Below are 26,357 nucleotides of genomic sequence, written 5' to 3' on the forward strand. Positions count from 1 at the left end.
TGTGTCTGACTCTTCGCGACCCCATGGACTGCAGCCTACCAGGCTCCTCCGTCCATGGGATTTTCCAGGCAAGAGTACTGGAGTGGGGTGCCATTGCCTTCTCCGGGGTATGGTGGTTAGGGGGTGGGAATTTCTTCACATGGGTCCTTGTATGGCTTGAACTTTCCACCAGTGTGAAGGAAGGGAACATCCAGGCTTTCTCACCAAATTGCCCAGATATCAGGCAGAAAATGAGAAAGATTGGTGTAGCTGGAAAGCTGTCAGAAGTCAAACATCAAAAATAATTCATGCTCCTTATTACACAGAGATTGACAGGATGAATAATGGATCTTACTATCTGATATGTGGAAGAAACACACTTTAGATACAAAGACACAAATAGGTTGAAAGTAAAAGGATGGCTCAGGAAGAGACAGACACTCTGTATGACAGACTCTAGGTTCATGCACATCACTACAAGTGACCCAACTTTGTCCCTTTTTATGGCTGAATAATATTCTGTAGTATATATGAACCATATCTTCTTTATCCATTCATCTGTCTATGGACATTTAGGTTGCTTTCATGTCCTAACTATTGTAAATAGTGCTGCAATGAACACTGGGGTACATGTGTCTTTTTGAACAGGTATCCAGGTTGGGAAGAAGTAAAACTATCTCTATTCATGGACAATATGACCTTGTATAACGAAAATCACAAGGAATCTACTAAAAATGATCAGAACCAATAAATGAGTTCAGCAAAGTCATGGCATACAAGATCAAGATAGCAAAATCAACTGTATTTCTATTACCTTGCAATGAATAATCTGAAAATAAAACTAATAAAACATTTCCATTCAAAATAGCATTAAAAAGAATAAATGAAAGTGACAGTTGCTCAGTCGTGTCTGACTCTTTGCGATCCCATGGACTCTACAGTCCATGGAATTCTCCAGGTCAGAATATTGGAGTGGGTAGCTGTTCTCTTCTCCAGGGTATCTTCCCAACCCAGGGACTGAACCCAGGTTTCCTGCATTGCAGGTGGATTCTTTACCAGCTGAACCACCAGGGAAGCCCCAAAAGATTAAATACTTAACAGATAATTTTTTAAGATATTTATTTGACTGTGCTGGGTCTTAGTTGTGGCATGTGGGATCTAATTCCCTGACAAGGGATCAAACCCAGGGCCCCTGCATTGGGAGCGTGGAGTCTTAGCCACTGGGCCACCGAGGAAGTCCCTTAACAGATAATTTAAGAAAACAAGTGAAAACCAATTAATAAGTCACAGAGATGTACAGTATAGCAACTAACATTAATAATACTGTACTGCATGTTTGAACATTGTGAAGAGAGTAGAAGGCCAAAGGAAAAGAGGGCATCAGAGGATGAGGTGGTCAGACAGCATCACTGACTCAATGGACATGAACTTGAGCAAACTCTGGGAGATGGTGGAGGACAGGGAAGCCTGGTGTGCTGCAAACCATGCCGCCACAAAGAGTCAGACACGACTTAGCAACTAAACAACAAGAAGACAGTATATCTTAAAAGTTCTCATCACAAGAAAAAAATTATGTAGCAACATACGGTGATGGATGTTAACTAGACTTACTGTGGTGATCACTTCGCAATATATACAAATATTGAATAATTATGTTGTATACCTGAAACTAAATATAACTTTGTGAGTCAATTATGCCTCAATAAAAAAGAAAGACATGTGTAAAACTTATACTCTGAAAACTAAAAAAGTGTTGAAAGAAATTAAAGATGATTTAAATAAGTGGAAAAGCATCCTGTGTTCTCGAATTGGAAGACTTAACATCGTTAAGTCTTAACATCGCTGCAGTCCATTGGGGTCTCATCATTAAGCTCCGATTGTATCGTCAAGGCAATACTTCTCAAACTGACCTACAGATAAAAATGAATCTCTATCAGTCTTAGTTGACTTCTTTGTAGAAATTGACAAGCCATTTCTAAAATGCATATAGAATTTCAAGGGACCCAAAAGAGCCACAACAAAAAGAATATTAAAGAAAAACAAGTGTTGGCAAGGATGTAGAGAGATTAAAACTCTCATACATTGCTGATGGAAATGTAAAACATGCAGCTGTTTTGAAAAACAGTAGGATAGTTTCTCAAAACTCAAAACAGAATTGCCACATAGCAGCAGTTTGACTCATGGATATATATCCAAGAGGACTGAAAACATATGTCCACACAAAAGCTTGCACATAAATGTTCATAGTCACATTATTCATAATAGCCAAAACGTGGAAACAACCCAAATGTCCATCAACAATTGAATGCATTCTCTCTACACAACGAACTACTATTCAGTAATTAAAGTAAACGAAATGCTGATACATGCTACAAGGTGAATGGATATTAAAAAACATTATGCTAAGTGAAAGAAGACGGAGCACCGAACATCTGATGCTTTTGCGTTGTGGTGCTGGAGAAGAATCTTAAGAATCCCTTGGACTGCAAGGGGATCAAACCGGTCAATCCTAAAGAAATCAAGCCTGAATATTCATTGGAAGGACTGATGCTGAAGCTGAAGCTCCAATACTTTGGCCACCTGATGTGAAGAGACAAATCATTGCAAAAGACTGTGATGCTGGTAAAGACTGAAGGTAAAAGGAGAAGAGGGCATCAGAGGATGAGATGGTTAGATAGCATCGCTGACTCAATGGACATGAATCTGAGCAAACTCCAGGGGACAGTGAAGGAGAAAGAAGTGTGGAGTGCTGCAGTCCACTGGGGTCTCAAAGAGTTGGACACGACTTAGGAACTAAATAACAAAGTAAAAGAAACAGACATAAAAAGTCTTACATTAAATGATTTCACTTATATGAAACGTCCAGAACAGGAAAATCTAGGAACAAAAAACAGATGACTGGTTTAAACAGATGGGTAAGTACAGAGCTAAGGAGTGAGGTGGGGGAATAGGTGTGACTTCTATTGGGCATGTGGTTTCTTTTGGGGGCAATGAAAATGTTCTGAAAGTTGATAGTGGTCATGAAGAATAATTATATCAATATACTAAAAGCCTCTGAATACTTTAAATAGATGCTTTGTAGGAACATGTATCATACCTCAATATAGCTGTTTTTAAAAATGAACACTACTCATCCGTGGTCCATCTGAAATGAAGATTAAGTACATCAGAAATGATGTACCAGTAAGTTGATTTCAATGCACAAATTTTTTTTCCGTCATATACCCATTTTATTTGGTGATATGAAGACATCTGAAAATTAAATTTGACCTTTAAATATAAGAGCCTGAAGATACAGTGTCTGAGCAAAAGCACTTGTTAGAAGAAAAGGTCAAGGACAGCAGCTTATCCGAAGACCTGCCTGACTGGGGCTGAAGCCAACAAGGGGGAAAGGTCTTGCCTCCAACACTGCCTCTTTGGGGGGACAGCACCTGGCATTCAACCATTGCTCTCTCCAATCAACTCTGCTAAAATACAGAAACTATGTGTTTTAAACTTTCAGCCTTAGTATAAACGAAACTGATGTTTTTGTGTTAAGCTCCCAACGATAGGCATTGTTAACAGTAATCGGAGCAAATAGCGGTGACTGGTTTGAGTAATGAAACGTGGAAGCACAAAAGGGAAGGGGGCGTGCCTGTCTCACTTCATTCTGAATTTTGATGAAGGTCGTTTTGCCTTTTCCAGTTGTAACTATTAGGCCCTTCCCAGAAGCAAGCTGATAAGGGAATTCAGAAATCCCTGTGCCTGGGAATTCCAGTCCCCTTTATTCAGGAGTTCAAAGGTCTGTTTGCCTGGACGTTGTCAGGGGTCCCAATCCTCTCTAGGGGAGGGGGCCCTCCCAGCCCACCTGCCACTAAGGTTTCAAGCTCCTTCCTGGCAAGAAGCCTGTGGGCAATTAAAGATGATTTTAACTGTTAGTTATCAGCAGTGAAAGACTTCAAACAGACAGTAAGTACTGGAGCCTCTTGTACTTTAATTTTAAAATTACAGCTCAGCCTGATTAGCAAGAAGCTACAATTTTCAGCACTTGAGTCCAGTGGTCTCTTGCCCGCTCATCAGTGGTATGAAATCACTTCTGCTGGGCACACACTGGAGAATGCTAATTTCATCAGTTTTGCTATCTCATATAGTTCCTGAGGGAAAGGCAAGGTGGAAATAAATTGTGGGCTGGTGAGTGTTTTGTCCATGTTTCCTGGTCTGCATTAATCAGTGCGATCACCCCCGGTGGCATCCTGGCTCTCAGACGTGGTGTTAATTGCTTGTTTGACTGGCCCTTGTTTTTAAGTAAACTAGGAGTACACAGTTTCAAACCTAGAGAATTGGTTTTAAATTGGTATTTACTCATCTTACATGAGCCCAAAGCTCTCCCCAAGGGATTTCCAGGAAGCCCTGCATATTATTCACTAGACCAGGATACCAACTGGGGAAGTGAGACATTGCCACCACCTCTATTTATTGTTACAAGGAAGCATCCAGACCAGAAAAGGAGATCTGAATTTCTGTAGAGGTGAGTGAGGACATGGGCATGTTCCAAGAACAAGAGAAATTTATGTGGGCCAAAAAGAACAGTTGAGGGAAAGGAATTCAAGTTGGTATGGGCTCCAAAGTACTGCCCAGGACCCCCAGAGGACATTAAAATGCCTTTATAGCCAGAACAAACAGCTCTTCTGTTACGAACCCAGGTCCTGGGACTCTTTAATCAATAGAAATTGGTAAGAGGCCAGAAAAGAAATTCAGGCAAGGCTTTGCCAGTGCCCTTGCTCGCTCTCCGAGGAGGGCAAGCTGGTGCCTTAAACGGGATGAGGGTAGTGGCAGATTGGTGGCTCTGATTGGAGGAGTGGCTTAGGTGGTCTGCCCACACCCTTGGTGGTGCTGTGTGCAGGGGTCATGCCCAGTATCCTGCTTTTGCTCCCTGCAACTCAGAAATGGCAGTTGGTTTGTGGCCTTTTTCTATCTGTGGTTCGTAATTGCCCCAACTGCTGTATGTGTGCAGTTATTTTTAGTCCCTTGTAGCTTCCTTGTATTATGTTGCTCGAGGTGCAAGCACTCCAGTAAAGGGTGCCAGGTCTCGACTTAGCTCACTTCAATCCAATACTAGTCGTTACAGAATTTTTTAAATTGCCATTTTCTTGTAATAGTATCACAGAAGACAAAAACAAACAAGCGTGTTATTGCATATAACCTATGGAAACGCTCTTCCTCCCCACCCCTCCCACCATGATCTCTTCTAATCTTTCAGATCCCTACTTCCAAATCCCAGCTTCTTCAGCAGGAAGCTCATCTCCCCACTGTGTCCACAGCATTCATTCAAATCCCGCCGGTTCCACCTGTGAAGTATTTCTTGAATTTATGTTCTCCTCTGTAGTTGACTTGGTCCTTGCCCAATTTCAAGATCGCGTCTTCTCCCCACTGGATGATTTCTTAAAGGCCTGTGCCTAAAACACATCCTCCACACACCCACAAGTCCTTGACAGAGCAGGAGAAACGTAAAGAAGGAGCTGGATGGAGTTCAAGGTCAAGGGTGGTATACATGTCATCAAGGGCATGAGAAGCCTAGGAGCGCAGGAGCCCGAGTTGGAGGTGGAGACTGAGTCAGAGCTCAGAGGGGCAGCTCTGTGGGATGAGCCCGAGTGAGGTCCTGAGCAGTGGCTGGCTGCCTGGGAGGGAGGTGAGGGCACCAAAGCGGACGAGGACTAGCATGCAGATGACCACTTGGACATTGATGAGTGGAAAAAAGTCTCTCAAGTTTTGATATGTGCAAAAATTACTTGGTGTGCTTGATAAAAATACAGATTACCAGGCAGAGCCCTCAGAGAGTCTAGTTAGTATTATCTGAGATTGGGCCCAGGCATCTTTGTTTTAACAAATACTCTGGGCAACTTTGATATAAACGAGCTCTTGACCACACTTTGAGAGATACTCTCTGATGCAGGCTGAATTGTGTCCCCCACATATCCATATCCACTCCAGTACTCTTGCCTGGAAAATCCCATGGATGGAGGAGCCTGGTAGGCTGCAGTCCATGGGGTCGCTAAGAGTCAGACACAACTAAAGCGACTTAGCAGCAGCAGCATATCCATATGTTGAAGTCTGCGGGGAAATTAACAAGATGGCGCCAGTCAGGCTCTCTCATTTCCCCCCTTCCCCCCGCCAGGCTTTCAAGCCCTCTGGCTCCATGTTCTGTAAACGATGACTTTGCACGGTTATGTAACAGCCGAGACCACTTTTAGCACTGCACACGCGCATTGTGAGGTACTCAACTTGGTCACAGGCCACTTTGTGCAGCAGGCCTATATGAGCTTCACCCGGAAGGGCCCTGAAGGGTTGGGTGTGCTTATCTTGGGTTATGTCTTATCTGTTACTGCAGCTGCCGTGCCAGCCAGGAGAGAATAAACATGTCTCCAGTTCCTATGGCTCCTCGAGTCTTCTTCCAGTCTCTTAGGTCGAGCCTTGCCTACCCTGGGTTCAGTGAACAGTGTGCACAGTGAGGTATAGCGAGACAACTGGCACCACGAACAGGATCAACAAAACAAAGTCACAACCCCCAGGGCCTCAGAATGTGATTGTTTTTGGCGGTTGGACATTTAAAGAGGTAAACAAGATAAAATGAGGTCGTATGTGTGGACCTTCATCGAGTATGATGGGTGTCCTTTTAAGAAGAGACTAGGACACAGATGGCACCCCACTCCAGTACTCTTGCCTGGAAAATCCCATGGGCGGAGGAGCCTGGTGGGCTGCAGTCCATGGAGTCGCTAAGAGTCAGACACGACTGAGCGACTTCGCTTTCACTTTTCACTTTCATGCATTGGAGAAGGCAATGGCAACCCACTCCAGTGTTCTTGCCTGGAGAATCCCAGGGACGGGGGAGCCTGGTGGGCTGCCGTCTCTGGGGTCACATAGAGTCGGACACGACTGAAGCAACTTAGCAGCAGCAGCAGCAGGAGGACACAGATAGGAGCACAAACAGAGAAAATCATTTGAGAAGATGGTCATTTACAAGGCAAGGAGAGAGGTCTCAGGAGAAAGCCAACCTGCCAACACCTTGATCTTGAACTTCAGCTTCCAGAGCTATGAGTAAATAAATTTCCATTGTTTTAAAACCCCAGTCTATGGTATTTTGTTACAGCAGCCCAAGCAGACTAATTCGCTATTCTAGAACAATGAATAGTAGAAGTGGGGGATTTAGAGAATGACCAGGGGACACAGTGCAAACGAGATGCACGTGAGCTGGAACAGAGGCCCCCCGCTATGGGCGGTGTGAGCTTTGAGGCTGAAAGTGCAGAGAGAGTCAGGAGAATGCCTCCTCTTGCTAGCCCCACAGCTGTGAGGACAGAAAACTGGGTTTTGGGAGAAGGGGAGTCATGCTTTAGTCAAGGTAAGGAAGAGACGGAGGTAAAAGAACAGCCTGGGCATTTAAGTAAAAGTGGCAGCTTTCTCTCTGAAAAAAAATCTCACTAGAATGACAGTATACCGGTATTTTAAAAATTTAACCAAACATAAAATTGTCACCAATAAAGCCTGGGGAGAGGGATGAATATGGACAGCAGCAACCAAATTTCAGAAGCTGGGGCACAGCTAGAAAAGTTACTAATGCCTGAGCACAGTGGGTCCTCACCGGGACCCCTAGCAATTCGTTGGATAAACAAATTCCTGAGCTCCCCACCCCAGACCCACTGAATTAGAAAACCCATGGGTGGGGCACAGCAATCTGTGTTTCAAGAAGCCCTCTAGGTGATAATGCTGAAGTTTGAGGTCCCATGACTTAACAGACGGAGAGAATTGATTAGAGCAGTCAGGTGTGAAATTCACGAAGCAACCTTGCAAAAAGTCTCAGGAATGACAGCACCAGGTAACTTCAGAAATATGGAGTGAGGAGCTAATCTTATGAGGACTGGTTGGACGGATTTAGAAAACAGATCTCAAGCCCTTCTCCTCAATTGTTCGTATCTACAGGCTCAATTCTGGCACATAAAGAGGGCAGACCAGGTAACAGTAGGTATATTTCTGCCTTGGGCTACATTTTATATAAAGTCCTAATTGGAGGCTGAGCAGGGATCATGTTATTTATCATATTTTCAGGGAGATGATTGCCTTGCTGCCCAAGAAAATACTACTGAATGTGAAAAGGCCGAGTATGGTCACTGACAAGGTCAGAGATCTTGTTCTAGGTCCCACTCTGTCTCTAATTGTATAATCAGGGTGAGAACTTCCTCGGTTTCCTTATCTGCATCAAGCTATTCTAAGGACCTTTGAACACAAATATTCCATAGTCATATATTTTAATTAAAATTGAAGAATCATAAAATAGTACTAATTGCAAGCATTGCCTAATTGAACGAACAGGGTGATCCCTCTTTACATATATATAGAGAGAGAGACAGACCTTCTACTGGATGTGCAAATGCCTGAGAAGTGACATTATCCAAATACTTAGAAGGACTTCAGGAATGATGGGTGATGTTGTTTTCTATATAGTCTTAACTTTCTTCAATTTTTCAAAGTAATTTTGCACTTAATTATCTTAAGTACTAATTCTGATCAATTGCTAATATTTGCTTGCAGTGCCATATTGAGGGCCATAAAGCTCACTTCAGACTCAATGGGAAAGAATGATGTGATTGCCCAGTAATCTCTGCCAAGGGAAAAGGATAGGATATATGCCATGTGTTTGCCAGCACTCTGGTGGTACAACCTACAGGCAAAATGGTCTCGCTTACCTCTTTGACTGTGGATGACTTCAGATTAAAAGCTCAGCTCTCTCCTACTAGCCTCAAATAGAAATAGAGGATTCACAAGGGAGCAGTCGAGTATGGCTGTAAGAACCCAGATCCAGCCTTCCTTTTTTGAAGAGCATCTCATGAATAATTTGAAGAGGATGCTTCCTTTAATTTCAGGGAGTGTCTGGAGAAATATTGTTCAGTGTGGATTCTTCTCGTTGTCTCACAGCCAACCTGAAGACCCAGAAATCTCCCCCTTCTCACCCATACCCATCATCATAGAGCTTTAGCATCATGCCTTGGAGATGGTTCCTACAAGCCTATCTTGAGTATAGGATCTTATAAACTCATTCCTCATTCAGAGGGAGTCTGATTCTGCACAGCGGACAAGACTACAGCTCATGAGTCAGACTCCTATTGGCACACACACCCCTCATTCCACTACCTCCCCCAGGATCAGAGCCCGTCAGTACTTACTGCCCATTATCCTCCGTACTGTTGGGCCTTCAGCAGTCATTTCCCTAACAATCTCATTGTCATCCTCATTGGCATCCAGCCAGCGATTGCAGTTGAAGTTATACTTGTCCTTGGTCAGAGTGTTCATTAGGGTCATCTGGAATGAAGTCCTGGGATGAGCAAGTGGGTGTACTAGAGATATTTATCCATGCCTTGAGGTTCCTGTTCTGTTAGTTCATCTCAAGGAGGACGAGGCCATCCCCCCAGAGAGGACTCTTGTGGAAGATGGAGTACCAGATTAATATGTATCCCTCTGGTCCCCCAGAGACCCACAGTTGTCTGGCAGCCAGGTGACTGGGACACAAGGCAAGTCTCTTGAAACCTAAGCATCTTTTTAGCCTACTTTGGAAGTCCTGTCCTCATCAGGAATTCCATGCGTCATGTGTCCAATTTTAGGTCTCACTGTAACCCTTCCCCATCCACACTCCCAACAGATAAAGGCAAACTAACAAGACAAGGTCATTAGAAAGAAACCATGTTGGTTTCTTTCCCAATCACCTTCCAACCCCAAGATGGTCATCTCACCTTTTCTAAATGCCATCCAGAACCAGGACTCCTTTTATCATGCCATACCCGAATCTTATAAAACCTGCCAAGGTCTGGGAGCTCAATCTATGGTGAGAAATAACAAGGTTTGCATGGACAGAATCAAGTGAAATGTATTTATCCTCATAGCTGAGCCCCTGCCAGGAGGTCACCTGCTTTGAGTTGTTTTTTCAGCATCAAGGAAGGGTTTACTTCAAACCACCCTCAAATACTCTCTCTTCTTGTGCTCCTTTAACCAATGGCACACGAGGGCGAGACAGCTGTAGATCTAGGGTTCAGCCTGGGCTGGTGAAACTGCACAAAAATAACTGACCCACAGTAGGATCCTGACTAAAGGAAATCTTCCAAATGATAAGCTTTCAGTTACAAAATCTATATGGCAGCCCTGCAAATTAACACAGGCCCACACCCCCAGGACTCTGCTGGGCACTGAAACAGACAGAAAGATCAATACAGTGGTCATGCCCTCCCCCAGGGGCTCAAAATCTAGCTGAGAAGACAAATACATAACGAGCAACGAACTGAAGGTATAATAGAAGCTCCAACAGGGTGCTCTGAAAAGAAAGCCGCAAATTACAAAATTATTCTTACCTAAAGGTCAGAGCAGCACTTCCGTTGGCAAAACAAGCCCTGCTCTACTTATATACATTATCGAAAAGTTAAAGCTGAACTTATTTTTTAATGTTCTAAAATGTATACTTTTCCTTAAATTGGCTCCTTACTCTAATTCAGTCCAGGTTGGGCTGTTTGACACTAACTGTGCTCAGGGTCCTTGTTCTACACTGATTCCCCAAGTCGCCAGGCTCCTGGATGCCCAAAGCCATTCCATACTTGCTTCTTCTCTCGTGCTTTGTTTGGAACTGTTTGATTCAGATAAAGGGCCAGATCTAAACTGCACCCCAATGCATTGCCTGTAGATTAAATGTGGCACTCCTGCAGGGGCCTGGGGACTCTGTTTTACTTTTTTGTCTTCAAACTTGATCCAAACCTGGCTTCAAAAGCCAGAATCCCATGACACATGCATCTTACACCCCTTCCTCCTTCCTCCATCCCGCCCCATCACACTTCCTACCCTAAATTTCTCAATTATGCCGGGTTTGAACCACTTGTTGTTGGGATTCAGAAGGATCTCATCTGTCCGTCCCTTCTGCCCATAAATCTGGATGAAGATAGGAGAGTTGGAACCAGCTTTCTTCAAGTCGGTTGTCCAGACCCACAGGGACCATGGGAATTCTGCAGAGATAGGTCCAGTTGCACCATAAACTTCAAAAAGTGAAAAGATTTTTTCATGCTTCCAGTGGGGAAAATGAGCACATCAAAGGTGATCAAGACTGAAATGCAGGTTGTGTGCAGTCGTGTCCCACTCTCCCATTATATAATCGCCAGTACCAAATTTGGGGAATGAAGGATTCCTTGCTATTTGAAAGTGTGTGCCTTAATGTTCATTTCTTTAAAATTAATTAATATTTTAATTGGAAGATTAAAGCCTTACAATACTGTGATGGCTTTTGCCATGCCTCAACATGCATCAGCCATGGGTATACATGTGTCCCCCTCACCTGAGCCCCCTTCCCATGTCCTTCCTCACCCTGTCCCTCTAGCTTGTTCCAGAGCACTGGCTTTGGGTGCCCTGCTTTGAGTATTGAACTCACGCTGGTCATCTATTTTACATATGACAATGTATATGTTTCAACGTTATTCTCTCAAATCATCCCACCCTTGCCTTCTCCCGCTGAGTCCAAAAGTCTCTTCCTTATGTCTGTGTCTCCTGGTGAGAGTCTGTTAGTAAGTTTTAAGTAGGGGCAAGAATAGACGCCACCCAGATGTGACCAGTACATTCAGAGTGCACTCTGTTCGACCATTCAGGTCAACAGCTAGCCCATCACAGCAGCGTATCAATTTGGGGCTGCTGCAGTATCAACCCTGGTGCCATGAATATAACTCTGTGTGGCCTGTGCCTTGGAGAACTGAGCTCCCTGGGGGACCCTTTCCCTTCCAGAGGAAAACTGTGAAGCACGAGGACCCAGTGGTCTGCCACCCTGGCCTTCATTGGCTCCAGGCCCCTCCACCTACTTTTCAGTCTCTTCTTCCTGAGAGACACCACCTCATAGAGCTGCCTCTCGGTCAGTCCATCCGCCTTCTTCTCATCCAGCCAGTTGCTGCAAGGGAAGGTCTGCTGGATGCCAGTGAAGGGGCACAGAATCACCACCTGGGGGAGAAGATGACATCTTCTGCAGCGAGTCCCCTGATTGGGACTTCCTTGCAATGCTCAACAGCCTCCTTAGCCCCACCTTTAGGGTCATATAGCCTATCTCGTTGAATTTTGGATCAAGAAATACCTCCTCTAGGAAATCTTCCCAAGAAGGTATCATACATACTCCAATTTACTAGTGCAAATATCAAACATTTTTCTCTATACACACACTCTTTTTGAACACCATACTTGCTATGTGCATCCTCAAATCTCAGTCTGAACCAAACAACTAGAATACTAAATTAATACCCTACTTTGTCTTGCGGAAAAAGTCAATCACATAAAAGATAATTAATCTCTATAATTTAATACAAAACTAACTACCTTCTTCAGGGCTTGATCCTTATTCAGCCTTCTCTCCTACACCTTGTCCATCTCTACTCACACTCTGAAATCATAGGTTTAGAACACGGCAGTCTATCTAACCCAGACACACCTAGATGCTTTGAAGAAAAGCATCAGAATGCCAAAGGCAGGGATCTTAGGAACATCAAGAGAAAAAAGATAGATGGCAACTGGACTAACAGAAGCCAGATGGTATTGGGGGCTAAGGGAATTAGAATTCAGTCTAGAGTTCTGTATCCCAAAACTTCTTTCAGGAATGAAAATGAAATAAAATAATTTTCAGATGAACTAAAACAGAGTTTACCACTGATAGACCTTATTTAACCAAAGGAACTTCTAAAGGAAGTTTAGCAGGAAGAAGAAAACTGATGCCAAGAAAGAGGTCTTCAACACAAGAAGAATTGGCAAGCAAACACACTGGCAAATCTGAACAAATAATGACTCTACAAAACAACGTAGAATGTGTGGATTTAAAAATCATTTCAAATAGGCAAAAATAGTGTACAACCTAAATGCAGGATTATTATCATTAGAAATTTCTGAGATTCTTGAATTGTCTAAGAGGGAAACAGAAATGGTGATTAAATTTAGGTCTTTTCACAGTAAAATTTCAATAATAACCACTAAAGAACCAGAAATAGTGTATAATTTCCAAATCACTGTCAAGGAAACCAATCAATTTATAAAAAAAAGGGAAGAAAGGTAAAAGCAGAACAGACATGTCAGTTATTATAATAAATACAAATGGACTAAATTTATGAAAAAGATAGTATCAGATTGGATTGTGGTATAGATTCAATTCACCAGAGGGTTAAAATAACTCTATAGTTCATAATGTAGCTTCAAACCATATACAGCAAAAATTGTTAGTTCTATAGTAAGAAATTTAAATATCTACCATTGACATTGGAAATTTCAACACATCTGTCTTAGCAGTTAATAAATCAAACAGACAAAATGCTATTAAGGAGACAGAAGATTCAAATAACAAAAGCAGCAAACTGAATTTATAAATAAAATCAAAATCTTAAGTTCAGCTCTTGGAAATATGTGCATAGGTTGAAGTGCATTGTAAAGTAAATCACAAAAAAATTTAAATAGCATCATTAATGTTTCCTGATTAAAACAATATTGAAATAAATAACAAAAATATAAAAAGCAAAATGTATTTGGAACATAAAAATTACATTTCAAAATAAATAATGGGTAATGAAAGAATTTCAAATAGAATGAAAAATAAGAACCAAAAAAGCACAAATCATAGAAGAAAAATTGATAAATTGCCTTTCATCAATATTAAAATCTTCTGCTCTTCAAAAACATTAAGAAAATGAAAAGGCAAATTATGGAGAACAGTATGGAGAGTCCTTAAAAAACTAGGAATAAATCTACCATATGACCTAGCAACCCCACTACTGGGCATATTCCATGAGAAAATCATTATACAAAAAAGACACATGTACCCAAATGTTCACTACAGTACTATTTACAAAAACCAGGGCATGGAAGTAACCTAGATGTCCATCAATGGATGAATGGATAAAAAAGTTGTGGTACATATATACAATGAAATGTTACTCAGCCATAAAAAAGAATGAATTTGAGTCAGTTGTGGTGAGTTGGATGGACCTTGAGCCTCTCATACAGAGTAAAGTAAGTCAGAAAGAGAAAAATAAGTATCGTATATTAACTCATATATATGGAATCTAGGAAAAAAATGGGACTGGTGAACCTATTTGCAGAGAAGGAATGAAGACACAGATGTAGAGAATGGGCTTGTGGATGCATCAGGAGGAGCGGGTGGGTTGAGTTGAGAAAGTAGCGTCAACATGTATATACTACCATGTGTAAAATAGACAGCTAGTGGGAAGTTGCTGTAAAATACAGGGAGCCCAGCCTGACCTAGAGGGGTGGGAATGGGGGAAGGGAAGGAGGCTCCAAAGAGAGGGGGTATATGGTGGCTCAGTGGTAAAGAATACACCTACAGTGCAGGAGATGTGGGTTTGATCCATGGATTGGGAAGATGCCCTGGAGGAGAGCATGGCAACCCTCTCCAGGATTCTTGCTTGGAGAATCTCATGGACAGAGGAACCTGGCAGGTTATAGTCCATAGGGTTGCAAAGAGTTGGACACAACTGAGCAACTGAACACACACATATATAATTATGACTGATTAGTGTTATTGTATGGCAGAAACCAACATATTATAAAGCAATTTGGCTTCAATTAAAATATAAATTTAAAAAAAGAAAATGAGAAGGCAACCCACACACTAGGAGATTGTTTATATACAATGTATATTGTGGGCTTCCCTGGTGGCTCAGATAATAAAAAATCTGCCTGCAATGAGAGAGACCCAGGTTTGATCCCTGGGTCGAGAAGATCCTCTGGAGAAGGGAATGGCGACCCGCTCCAGTATTCTTGCCTGGAGAATTTCATGGACACAGGAGCCTGGTGGGCTACAGTCCTTGGGATCCCAAAGAGTTGGATATCATATCTAAAATACATATTATATATCACAATTATATATTATATATTCATATATAGATATAGATAGTTCTGTCGCAGAACTTGTATAAAGAATACACAAAGAACTCACAGTTCAACAATAAAAAGATAAAAAAATTTAAAAAGGTAAAAAGAAAGGAAGATATACAAATGATCAATAAGCATATGAAAAAATAATGTTCAATGTAAGTGGTCATCAGAGGCATGTAGATTAAAACCAAATTAAATTCCATTTCATATCCTTAAGAATACCTAAAGATTGGTATTACCTTAGTAATGCCTAAAGATTGGCATTACTAAGTGATGGTGAGGCTATAAAACAACTGGGATTTTCATACAATGCTGGTGGGCATACAAAATTGCGTAGCCCCTTTGAATATAGTCTGAAAAAGACTTTTGTAAATTAAATGTATATTTACCATAGAATGTAGAAATTCGACTCTTAGGTATTTACCCAACAAAATTACAAACATGCCCATAAAAAGACTTGACATGAATGTTCATAGCACTTTATTCATAATAGAAAAAAGAAAAACCTGGAAATGACCTAAACACACACAAATAGTTGAATGAATAAATAAAATGTTATATACCCTTACGATGGAATACTACTTAACAATAAAAAAAAAGAAGTACTAATACCTGAAACAGTGCTAGAATAGACAAATCTAATCTTTAATGACTGAAATGGGATCCGTGGTTGCTTGGAATTGTGGAGATTGACTCGGAGGGAGAACAAGGAACATGTTGGGTAATGGAAACATTTCATATATTAATCTGGTAATGGTTACATGAGTGTATATGAATTCATTAAAACTCAAAGAGCAATACAGTTCAAAATAATGCATTTTTATTTATGCCAGTTATACCTCAATGAAGTTGAATTTTAAAATGAAACAATAAAATCAAACTGAATGATAATAGAAGTATAACATGTGGGGTACAGGTACAGCATTACTTTGAGAGAAAATTATACTATCAACATTTATACCATGAGAAAAGAAGAAGGCTAAAATTGAAAGAGCTAAGAGTACAATTTAAGAATAAAATAGAAAATAAAGATATATTAGAATATAAACAAAGAAAAATGTTGGTTATATGAAAGGACTAAATAAACTTTTGTGAGAATTATGTTTTTAAAAAGCAAGGATATCTGAATAACTGATGTTAGGAATGAAAACAAGATTATAATTACAGATGCAGTGGAGGTTAAAAGGTAAGAGAATACTGTATATGACTTTATATCAGGACATTTGAAGTCTACAAATACATACATTCCAAGAAAAATATAGCTCATTCAGATTGAAGAGAAAATGGAAAGCTTGAATAATTCTATAACTTCCAGGCATCTCTGTACACGAGATTTTTCCCAGCAAGAATACTAGAGTGGATTGCCATTTCCTCCTCAAGCGGATCTTCCCAACTCAGGATCAAACTTGTGACTCACATATCTCCTGCGCTGCAGACAGGTTCTTTTACCACTAAGCCACTGGGGAAGCCCCAATTTTATAACTAAGAAAACAAAAACACAACTTTCTTTTTTTTAATCAATAATTCTTCTCTCTCTCTTGCAGATGTGCACACACAATCCCACACTATCTTGACCAGATCACTGCATTTTTTATACCTTCTTTCAGGAGAAGAAATGCTTCTCATTTTATTCTAAGATCAAACCTCACAAGGACTGCATGAGAAAGGAAAATCAAGGGCCAATGTCACTCATGGACATTAATACATAATATATTCTCTATAAAATGTTGGATAATCAATTTCAGAACGAAAAAATTAAAATTCATTATGACCAAGTTTGGCTTATAGAAGTTCAGAGTCGATCTACCATAAGAACTGGCAATTCACCATAATAAATAAAAAAGAAAAACCATTTGACTATCTAATCAAGTACAGAAAAAGCAGTAGATAAAGTTTAACACCAATTCAGAATAAAAACTCTTAATACTAAAACTATAAATGACCAGTCTTAATAACAGAGTTTAGCAGGATAACTATATGTAAACTTAATATACAAAAGTACTTCTATATCTGTCTACACCAGCAAAAAAATGAACAATTTTAAAAGAGATACCATTTATAATAGCAGCAAAAGTTTCTATGGATATATTTACAAAGACATGCAAGACCTTTACTAAGAAAAATATAAAACTACACTGAGAATTATTAAAGAGCTAAATTTTAAGGGGTACTATATGTTCATAAATAGGAAATGTTAGTAGAGTAACAATGTCAGTTCTTCCAAATAGGTCTACAGACCCAGCTGCATTCTGTTCAACAGTTCTTCATGGAACTTGGCAAAAAATTTCTAAAATTTCTATGGAAGATAAAGTCTTATGGATAGGTCAATATATACCTGAGGAAGAAGGTTAAAGTGGGCCCTAGCAGATACCAGGACTTAGTGTAAAGGTGTAAAGTGAAAATAGTGAGTAATGCATTAGTGCAGGAATAAACTAAATCAACAAATGGAACAGCCTAGAGAGCTCAGAGACAAACCATATACTTGGGGAATTTGACATGTGACAGTTGCTCTTTCAGAATAGCAGGGAAAGAATTACTATTTAATTAACCAGTGCTTCCTAGACTTCTTTAATGATAAGAATTACCTAAAGCATGTATAAATACTCAGATTACCTGGAAATTCTGACTCAGTAGGTTTGGGTTTGAGCCCAGGATTCTATTTTTAAAAATAATTCCAGGTGATTCTTAACTTTACTCAGATTTTTAAAGTCCTTCAATAAATGTTGGTGGGACATTTAAATATCTATATAGAAAAAGATAAAGTTGGATCCCTATCTCATACAAATATCAATGCCTGATATATTAAAGATGCAAATATATAAACAAGAAAACCAAACTCTACAAAATTTAGAAGAAGATATAGGAAAATGTCTTTAGAACTTTAGGAGAAGTAAAATTTTTTTCAAAATGCATTAATCATAAAGGAAAAGATAAGACAGATTACTTTTAATTTAAATCTCCTCTCCTTCAAAAAACATGGCAAACTACAAAAAGATATTTGAACATGTATATCAAAAATACTATCAATGCTAGACCACCTTACCTGCCTCCTGAGAAACCTGTATTCAGGACAAGAAGCAACAGTTAATACTGGACATGGAACAATGGACTGGTTCCAAATTAGGAAAGGAGTATGTCAAAGCTGTATATTGTCACCCTGCTTATTTAACTTATAAGAGTACATCATCTTACACTGTTGGTGGGAATGCAAACTAGTACAGCCACTATGGAGAACAGTGTGGAGATTCCTTAAAAAATTGCAAATAGAACTGCCTTATGACCCAGCAATCCCACTGCTGGGCATACACACCGAGGAAACCAGAATTGAAAGAGACACGTGTACCCCAGTGTTCATTGCAGCACTGTTTATAATAGCCAGGACATGGAAACAACCTAGATGTCCATCAGCAGATGAATGGATAAGAAAGCTGTGGTACATATACGCAATGGAGTATTACTCAGCCATTAAAAAGAATACATTTGAATCAGTTCTAATGAGATGGTTGAAACTGGAGCCGATTATACAGAGTGAAGTAAGCCAGAAAGAAAAACACCAATACAGTATACTAACACATATATATGGAATTTAGAAAGATGGTAATGATAACCCTGTATGTGAGACAGCAAAAGAGACACAGATGTATAGAACGGACTTTTGGACTCTGAGGAAGAGGAAGAGGGTGGGATGATTTGGGAGAATGGCATTGAAACATGCATAATATCGTGTAAGAAATGAATCGCCAGTCTATGTTCGATACAGGATACAGGATGCTTGGGGCTGGTGCACGGGGATGATCTAGAGAGATGATATGGGGTGGGAGGTGCGAGGGGGGTTCAGGATTGGGAACACATGTACACCCGTGGTGGATTCATGTCAACGTATGGCAAAACCAATACAGCATTGTAAAGTAAAATAAAGTAAAAATAAAAATTAAAAAAATAAAAAGAACAGTAAAGCTGGAAAAAAGAAGAGTACATCATGTGAAATGTCAGACTGGATGAAGCACAAACTGGAATCAAGATTGCTGGGAGAAATATCAAAACCCTAGATATGCAGATGACACCCCCTAAAGGCAGAAAGTAAAGAGGAACTAAAGAGCCTCATGATGACGGTGAAAGAGAAGAGTGAAAAAGCTGGCTTAATTTCACATTAAAAAAAATGAAGATCAGGGCATACAGTCCCATCACTTCATGGCAAATAGAAGGTGAGAGAGTGGAAACAGTGACTGATTTTATTTGCTTGTGCTCCAAAATCACTGCAGACGACAACTGCAGCCGTGAAATTAAAAGACATTTGCTTCTTGGAAGAAAAGCTATGACAAACCTAGACAGTGAAGTAAAAAACAGAGACATCAATTTACCAACAAAAGTCCATGCAGTGAAAGCTGTGGGTTTCCCAGTAGTTATATACAGATGTGAGAGTTGAAGCATAAAGAAAGCTGAGCACCAAAGAAATGATGATGTCAAAATGTGGTGCTGGAGAAGACTCTTGAGGGTCCATTGGACAGTAAGGAGATCAAACCAGTCAATCCTAAAGGAAATCAAGCCTGAAAATTCATTAGAAGGACTGATGCTGAAGCTGAAGCTCCAGTAATTTGGCCACCTGATGCGAAGAGTTGATTCACTGGAAAAGACACTGATGCTGGGAAAAACTGAGGGGAAGAGAAGAAGGAGGCAATAGAGGATAAGATGGTTGTATGGCATCACTGACTCAATGGACATGAGTTTGAGCAAGCTCAGGGAGATAGTGAAGGACAGGGAAGCCTGGTGTGCTGCAGTTCACGGGGTCGCGGAGAGCTGGACATGACTTGGTGACTGAACACAACAATACTATCAATAAAGATTTACTATCTGGATTTAATAAAGAACTCCTAAAAATAAATCCAGCAATAGATTATTTGGCAGAAAAATCAGCAAAAGACATGAATAGGCATTTTCCATAAAGAGAAATATGAATGGACAGTAAAGAAATGAAGAGATGTTCAACTTCCGCAGTAATCATGAAAATAAAAACTAAAACCACAAGAAGATCAATTTATACACCCAAAATGGTGCACATTTAAAATTCAGGCAATATCTAGTGTTGACAAGGACGTCTGGAACAAAATGTATGATATAAATGGCTGAAAGAAAAAAAAAACGATGCAACTACTTTGGAAAACAAACTAGAATTCTTTGGAAACAATTAAGCTTCAGAACTGAAGATTCACTTACCTTACAGCCTAGAACATCCATCCTGAGAAGCTCCTGCATATTTGTACAAAGATGTACACACAACAATTTCCTGGAAGTATTGTTTATAGCAGCAAAAATCAAGAAACAACCCCAAAATGTCCATCAATAGAAGAACAGACAAATAAATTGAAATCGATTCATGCAATGGAGTAGACGGGAAATGGTCTACAGCTTCTGCTATCAATTCAGATGATCTCTAAAGCATAATGTTGAGCAAAAACTGCCCGTAACCAACAATATACACATAGGCAAAATTCTTAATAGTATATGTTCTTTGGGAGAGAGAGGATTATATGATCGGGGAAAGACAGAGGAGTTTCAGAAGCATTGGAAATATTCTTTTAAGTTAAGTGATAGGCAAAATTAACATTTGAGCTATTAAATCATTCTCTATATCTTACTTTTATTATGTATACTCTTTAAAGCATAAGTATTCCACAATTAAAATCATGTATTTAAAAATACTTGTTGATGGAGCCATTTAAAAACTAAAGTGGAACACTGCATCAGGAGTCAGGACAGACTATAACCATCCAGAACGCCCCTGGGTCACCTACCCTGTGTCTGGTCCCTGGTTGCATGTACAGAGCAGCCCCCATTCCCGACCACCAGCTAGACAAGGCAGAAGGGCATGTTACCATCCCAGCGTCCCCGTGAAAGGGATTTCCCATGTGCTCTGTAACTCGTCCAAAGGAAATAGGAAATAGGATTCAGGTTAGAGTTTGTAGCCGCAAGTGAGGGGTTTCCCTGGTGGCTCAGTGGTAAAGTGCATCCTACTGTGTTAAGGGTCAGCAGTAAAGAAGCTGCCTGCCAATTCAGGAGACTCTGGTTCAATCCCCGGATTAGGAAGATCCCTTGGAGAAAGAAATGGCCATCCACTCCAGTATTCTTGCCTGGGAAATCCCATGGACAGGGGAGCCTTGTGGGCTCCATTCCATGGGGTCACAAAAGAGTCGGACGCAACTTGGCGACTAAAACAACAAAACAACAACAATCTGCAAAGTGAAGGGAGTGTCTGAATCAGGCCAGGGCCTCCCTTACCTTCTCACAGTACCAGCCTCTGTTGACGCCCACATTGCTGTGTCCTATGGAAACCCGGCTCAGGGGGCTGAGGAGGACAGCCAGTTCAATATTGAAGATATCTGTGCGGCCACGGTCAAACACTCCTCCCTCCAGGAAGATCTTCCCACTGTTCTTATTCCCTCTGGCCCCATACATGACCAGGTAGATTTTGGACTTGGTCCCGGCCCCCCGGACATCCCCAGTGAAGACAGTGACAATGTATGAGATGGCTGGTATGGAAACAAAGAGGAAGAGGGGTCAGTGCAGGCTGGTAACGATGTCCTACCCACCTTCTCCCGCACCTAGCCATACCTCTGCCATACACCCCTACAGCCCCTAAATCCTCTTCCTCTGGATGTCACCCAGTGCCCTCTCCACTTCATTTTTATCTTTTTCAGAGTTGGGGTGCCAGGGCATCTGACTTTAGGAACAACCTGCAGGTTACAGGAAGCTGTCAGGCATGATTACAGGAAACCAACAAAGAGAAGGAAGAGCTTGGGTTGGCTCAGAATAGTACTTATTATGAATGCTAATTACCATGTGCATATTATTAATAGCTGCCGGATGAACTCTATTATGTCTCATTTAATTATAATAGTCAACTCGATTAATAGGGATTTATATTCGGGGCTCTCTGACTCATGGAGCTTGCTCTTTTGCTCATAACTTAAAAGTGTAACTCTAGTAGGGGGCGCCAATGGCCTTCTTGACCGCCTGACATGGTGAGATGTCAGGAGACTGAGGGAGGGAGCTGGGCCATCTGGGTTTGGTCAGTCGGAGGCAATGTGAGGACAGAGTTCTGGAGAAGAGTCATCAAGGGGGATTGAACTCCGAGATGAGACAGGGTAAAGGAAAACACCAAAGACAAGCATTCGGACAGAAAACTACAGGAAATGCTGTTAAGGTCAGGCCTGCATTTTTTTTCACTCTGTCCAGGATGCTAAGTGGTACTTTGAACCTTGTTAATCCTCCACCTCCCTTTCATCCTAACTTCATCCCCCCATCTCAGAGAAATAAAACGTCTCTGGGAGATAGCACATTATTCATTCATACATTTGCGCCTTCCCTTGCTCAACAAACATTTACTGACTGCTTACTATATAACAGGCCTTGGGAGAATGTGACGATAGAAAGGAATAGCTACCGCCCTCAAAGAGTGGGCCTCCAGCTTTGCAACGTGTGGCCAGAGAGGTTCTCACTCTCGACAGACTGCCGCGGCCTAGGCTGTCAGCAAACCCAGTTTCTGACTGTCATTTCTCCTCCTCCTCTACCACGGCAAGCAAGTAATAGTAACACAGTAAAAGGGGCATATTAAACCTGCTCTCGTGTCTGTTTTTTTAACAACTTTATTGCAGTGTATTTTACACATGCCCATTTCAAGCATAGAAGACAGTGCTTTTTTACTGATTTGCTTTCACTCCTGGTTGTGCTTCCTGGGATTTTCTTTAGTCGCCTTGGGCGGGGGGCTGCTCTTTAGCTGCAGCCACAGGCTGCTCATTGCGATGGCTTCTCTTGTTGCGCAGCACAGGCTCTAGGCCACGTGGGCCTCAGTAGCTGTGCTTTCCGGGCTCTAGAGCACGGACGCGATAGTTGTGGCACTCTGGCCTAGCTGCTCCGTGGCACGTGGGGTCTTCCCAGATCGGGAATCGAACCCATGTCCCCTGCTTTGGCAGGCAGATTCATTACCACTGACCTGCCCAGGAAGCCTTAGTGTATGTTTTTAAGCAAATGATTGGCAAACTCTAGTAACAAACTTACAGCACACCCAACAATGGTCAGGTAAGGCCAAGGCACTGCAACGCCAAGGTCGAGAAACACACTGGAGGTTTCCCTGGTGATTCAGTAGTAAAGAATCCGCCTGCCAACGCAGGAGACAGGGGTTGGCCCCCTGGTCCAAGAAGATCCCACATGGCACAGAGCAGCTAAACCCGAGGGCCACAGCTATTGAGCCTCTAGAGCCGGGGGAGCCGCTGAAGCCCGCTGTGCAGCTGTGGAACCCACGCTCTGCAGCGAGAGAAGCCACCACAGTAAGAGGCCCTCGTGCCACAACTGGAGGGCAGCCCCCGAGCAGCAGTGAAGACCAGGCACAACCAATAAATTTAAAAAGTATATTTTTATAAAAAGGAGAAAAGCAGGAAAGCTCTAGAGCAGAGGAGCAGGTGGCTTCCTAAACAACAGCCATCAAGTTCTACTCAAAATGTCTGGAGAAAAAGAAGGGAGAAATGGCTCCACCTAGAAGGGGTAGGGGTAGGGTTCAGAGGAAGTGACTGGAAGCAGGAATTTGAGAAAAGGGAAGAGAAATGGCCCCACAGGCTGAGGAGAAAGCATGTCCCAAAGAGAAAGGCAGAGAAAGAGGAAGGCCGGCAGCTCGGGGGAGGGAGAGGGAAGGCGTGTGGATGAGAAAGGGGTGGCTGTAGATGCAGGACAGAGTGGACGGTGGGCAGATGGGGCGGGGAGAGGGAGCGTGTGTAGGAGCAGTGGGAGAAGGTGTTGAACGATGCTGCTGAAACCATCAGCTGGAGCCCAGCCATGGGGCAATTTTTGTCCTGTACCCCAGAACTTAGACCCGTCCTCGGTGCAGCGGGAGCCGTGGGAGGGCCTGCCCCAGGGCACATTCTCAGCTGTGTGCATTCACCAACATCCATCTTCGGGAACACCTCTGAACTTCCATGCTGGGAGTTTCAAGCTGTCCATGGAACTCATACAGGGTAGAGATTTAGGAGGCAGACCAAATCCTGGATCTGTCACTTACCAGGTGTGTGACCTTGAACAAGTCTCTCAACTTGTGACTCAGTCTCCTCTGTTGTGAAATGGGAACAACAACTGTTCCATACTGTAGGGGTGCTGTGAAGACTAGAGATGACATGGGTGCCTAGAGAGAGCCTGGCTTGTAGGAGGCACTCATAGGAGGAGGGAAGAGTGAGTCAAGATCCTCGTAAAAGGACAGGGTCACATCCTGGCTCTGTCCTGTGGACACCTTCTTCTCCCTAGGAAGTCGGCATCTCCTCAGGGGTGCTTCCCCATCTCTGGCGTCAGCAGAGCCCAGACACCAGCCCAGAGGAGCGGAGAGCACTTTCAGGGGCAGGAAGAATGTTGTCTGAAGACACGGCTGCTTCCCACTGGACTGAAAGCCTCTAGGTCCACAGATGAGAACACCGACCCTTATTTCACCCTAAAGTGAAATATTAGCCAGTTTGCACCTCCCCTTTCTTCAGTCCTACCTGTGGTCTCAGCTCCACCCACTAAGATATCCCTCTGGATTTTGCCGTCATCTTCATCCAAGGCCAGCCAGCGGTTAAGAGGAAAATCATATTTTCTTTTGTTCCCAATATCTTCAATGACAATCTGGGAAAGAGACAGTGAGAAGGAAGATTAAGTGTCATGGAGTCACACATGGTGACCGAATCCATTCTTCCCTCACTTGAGTGAACTCTAAGAATATGTTCTCGTCTTCTTAGTGGCCCAAGGGGAGCTCATCACGAGGACACATCTGTTGTCAGGAAAACCTTGCAAAGCACTGAGAGTCACACGGGCGTGACTGAGAGTTACCTCCTTCTTGAATTACTGAGCTTTGGTTCCCTCCTCTGCTGGTGACCATTTAAAAATGCAATGCAAGAAACTTGGCAGGATGTGCCCAATGAAACTGAGGGACCAGAACTGCAAGCCTGGATTTGCAGACAGCACCAAGATCATCTTCCTCACCTGCAGAAGCTTGGGATTCTGGCCTTCTTACTGAGAAGGAGAGTCCACACAAAAGGAGCTAGAAGCCCTGATTCTGGCACACCAAATCCTGGGATCTGGTGAGCAGGTCAGAAAATGTCAGCCATGGACAGTGACGGTAGGGGATATGGGCATCTATGAAGCCCCTGGGGAGACTCACATGTGAGCTAGGTTAGCAAGGCTGAGATAAATGTATCTTCTCAAGCTCACCAAGATGCTGAGAGGCCCTCCCAAAATGTCCCAGAAACATCCAACTGAAAACTCACTCTAAGGTAAGTGTGATTGTCAACTGTGATTGTCAATAACCAGGTCGAGTCTTCCATCACAATGGGAAGGCAGGGTGACAGACAGGGTGAGTGTTCCCAGGGCTGCCTGACAGAATAGGGCTGATTTTCAGTGGAAAACACACTTCCTAAGATCAAAGTACTTATAGTGTGGAAACAGGGAACGTCTTGACCTACCTAAAGGCATCTCACCTGGTTCTAACCCAGTGTTCATTAAGGAAACTTCTGGGCCTCCTGAGGATACTACCCACCAGGGGGCGGCAGTGGCCTGAGCCAGTGACCAGCCTTCTCTCCCCAAGTAAAGTGGCATTCAAGCTCAGGTTTATAAATCAGCCCCTTGTATTTTGGTTGGTAAGAGTCACCCTTCAGAGCTTGCTGATTTTATCAAGTATCTGTACTTCCAGAGGTTAATGCTTAGTGACCACTGTGGTCTTTCCAGAGCGGGTTCTGCCACTGAAGAAAGTCTAGCCTCTATCAATTCATCTATCTGTGCATTTCTCTGCTTTTGCTTTTATCTCCCAGGATTCGAGTTGGGGAGATTAGGGAGCCAAGAATCTGGGCTAAGCCTCTTAACTGGCTTCACTCTGACTTTTACTAGGTTGGAAAAGCAAGGTGAAGAAAGAAAGGACTTAGTTTATCAGATAAGCTGTCAATTCTACTAATGAATCTAGATATACCAATTGACCATTTCTATCTTCAAATGTTCACAGAATGGAGTGCCAGCCATGATTCCAAGAGCAAATGACTGCCACCCTCGCAGTTCACAGAGATGCCATCAAAAAAGGGCCTTCTCCTGACCTGGTGTCTGATGGAAATTCCTGGCTTAATAAGCTTAGCTAATCTGAAAAACAGAATGTGTTGCCATTGAACACCTGTATAGGGTAAAACTAGCTGCACAGCTGAGCCACAAAGGAAAGAGACAACATATGAATGAGTATTTGAGTAACGGCCAAGACTCTAAAAATTAGACTTTCCAAAATATGAAATCACAAAGGAAGGCCAAGACTTAAACACTGGCATAGAAAGGATGAAAGCCCATGGATAGTTCTAGAAAACTTCCAGATATATTGAGCTGACCAAAAAGTTTGTTCAGGTTTTTCGATCATGAACGTTTCGGCTAACACAATATATTGAAAAATGTAGACAATTATTTAGTCTGCA

The 26,357-nt window shown here is 42.1% G+C and overlaps 1 protein-coding gene across 1 annotated transcript in view; it reads right to left on the reverse strand.

Moving 5' to 3' along the window:
• Positions 1 to 26,357, reverse strand: part of LOXHD1 (lipoxygenase homology PLAT domains 1) — a 197,862-nt gene that overhangs the window by 116,507 nt on the left and 54,998 nt on the right. The window contains exons 7-12 of the mRNA XM_052660502.1: positions 24,414 to 24,537; positions 21,172 to 21,422; positions 11,832 to 11,967; positions 10,831 to 10,991; positions 9,738 to 9,824; positions 9,174 to 9,309 (exon numbers count right to left, since the gene is read on the reverse strand). Coding sequence (XP_052516462.1) covers positions 9,174 to 9,309; positions 9,738 to 9,824; positions 10,831 to 10,991; positions 11,832 to 11,967; positions 21,172 to 21,422; positions 24,414 to 24,537 — 895 coding nt within the window. The remainder of the gene's footprint in view (positions 1 to 9,173; positions 9,310 to 9,737; positions 9,825 to 10,830; positions 10,992 to 11,831; positions 11,968 to 21,171; positions 21,423 to 24,413; positions 24,538 to 26,357) is intronic.

The sequence above is a fragment of the Budorcas taxicolor genome, chromosome 22 (genome assembly GCF_023091745.1).
Source record: "Budorcas taxicolor isolate Tak-1 chromosome 22, Takin1.1, whole genome shotgun sequence".
NCBI classification, from domain to species: Eukaryota; Metazoa; Chordata; class Mammalia; order Artiodactyla; family Bovidae; genus Budorcas; species Budorcas taxicolor.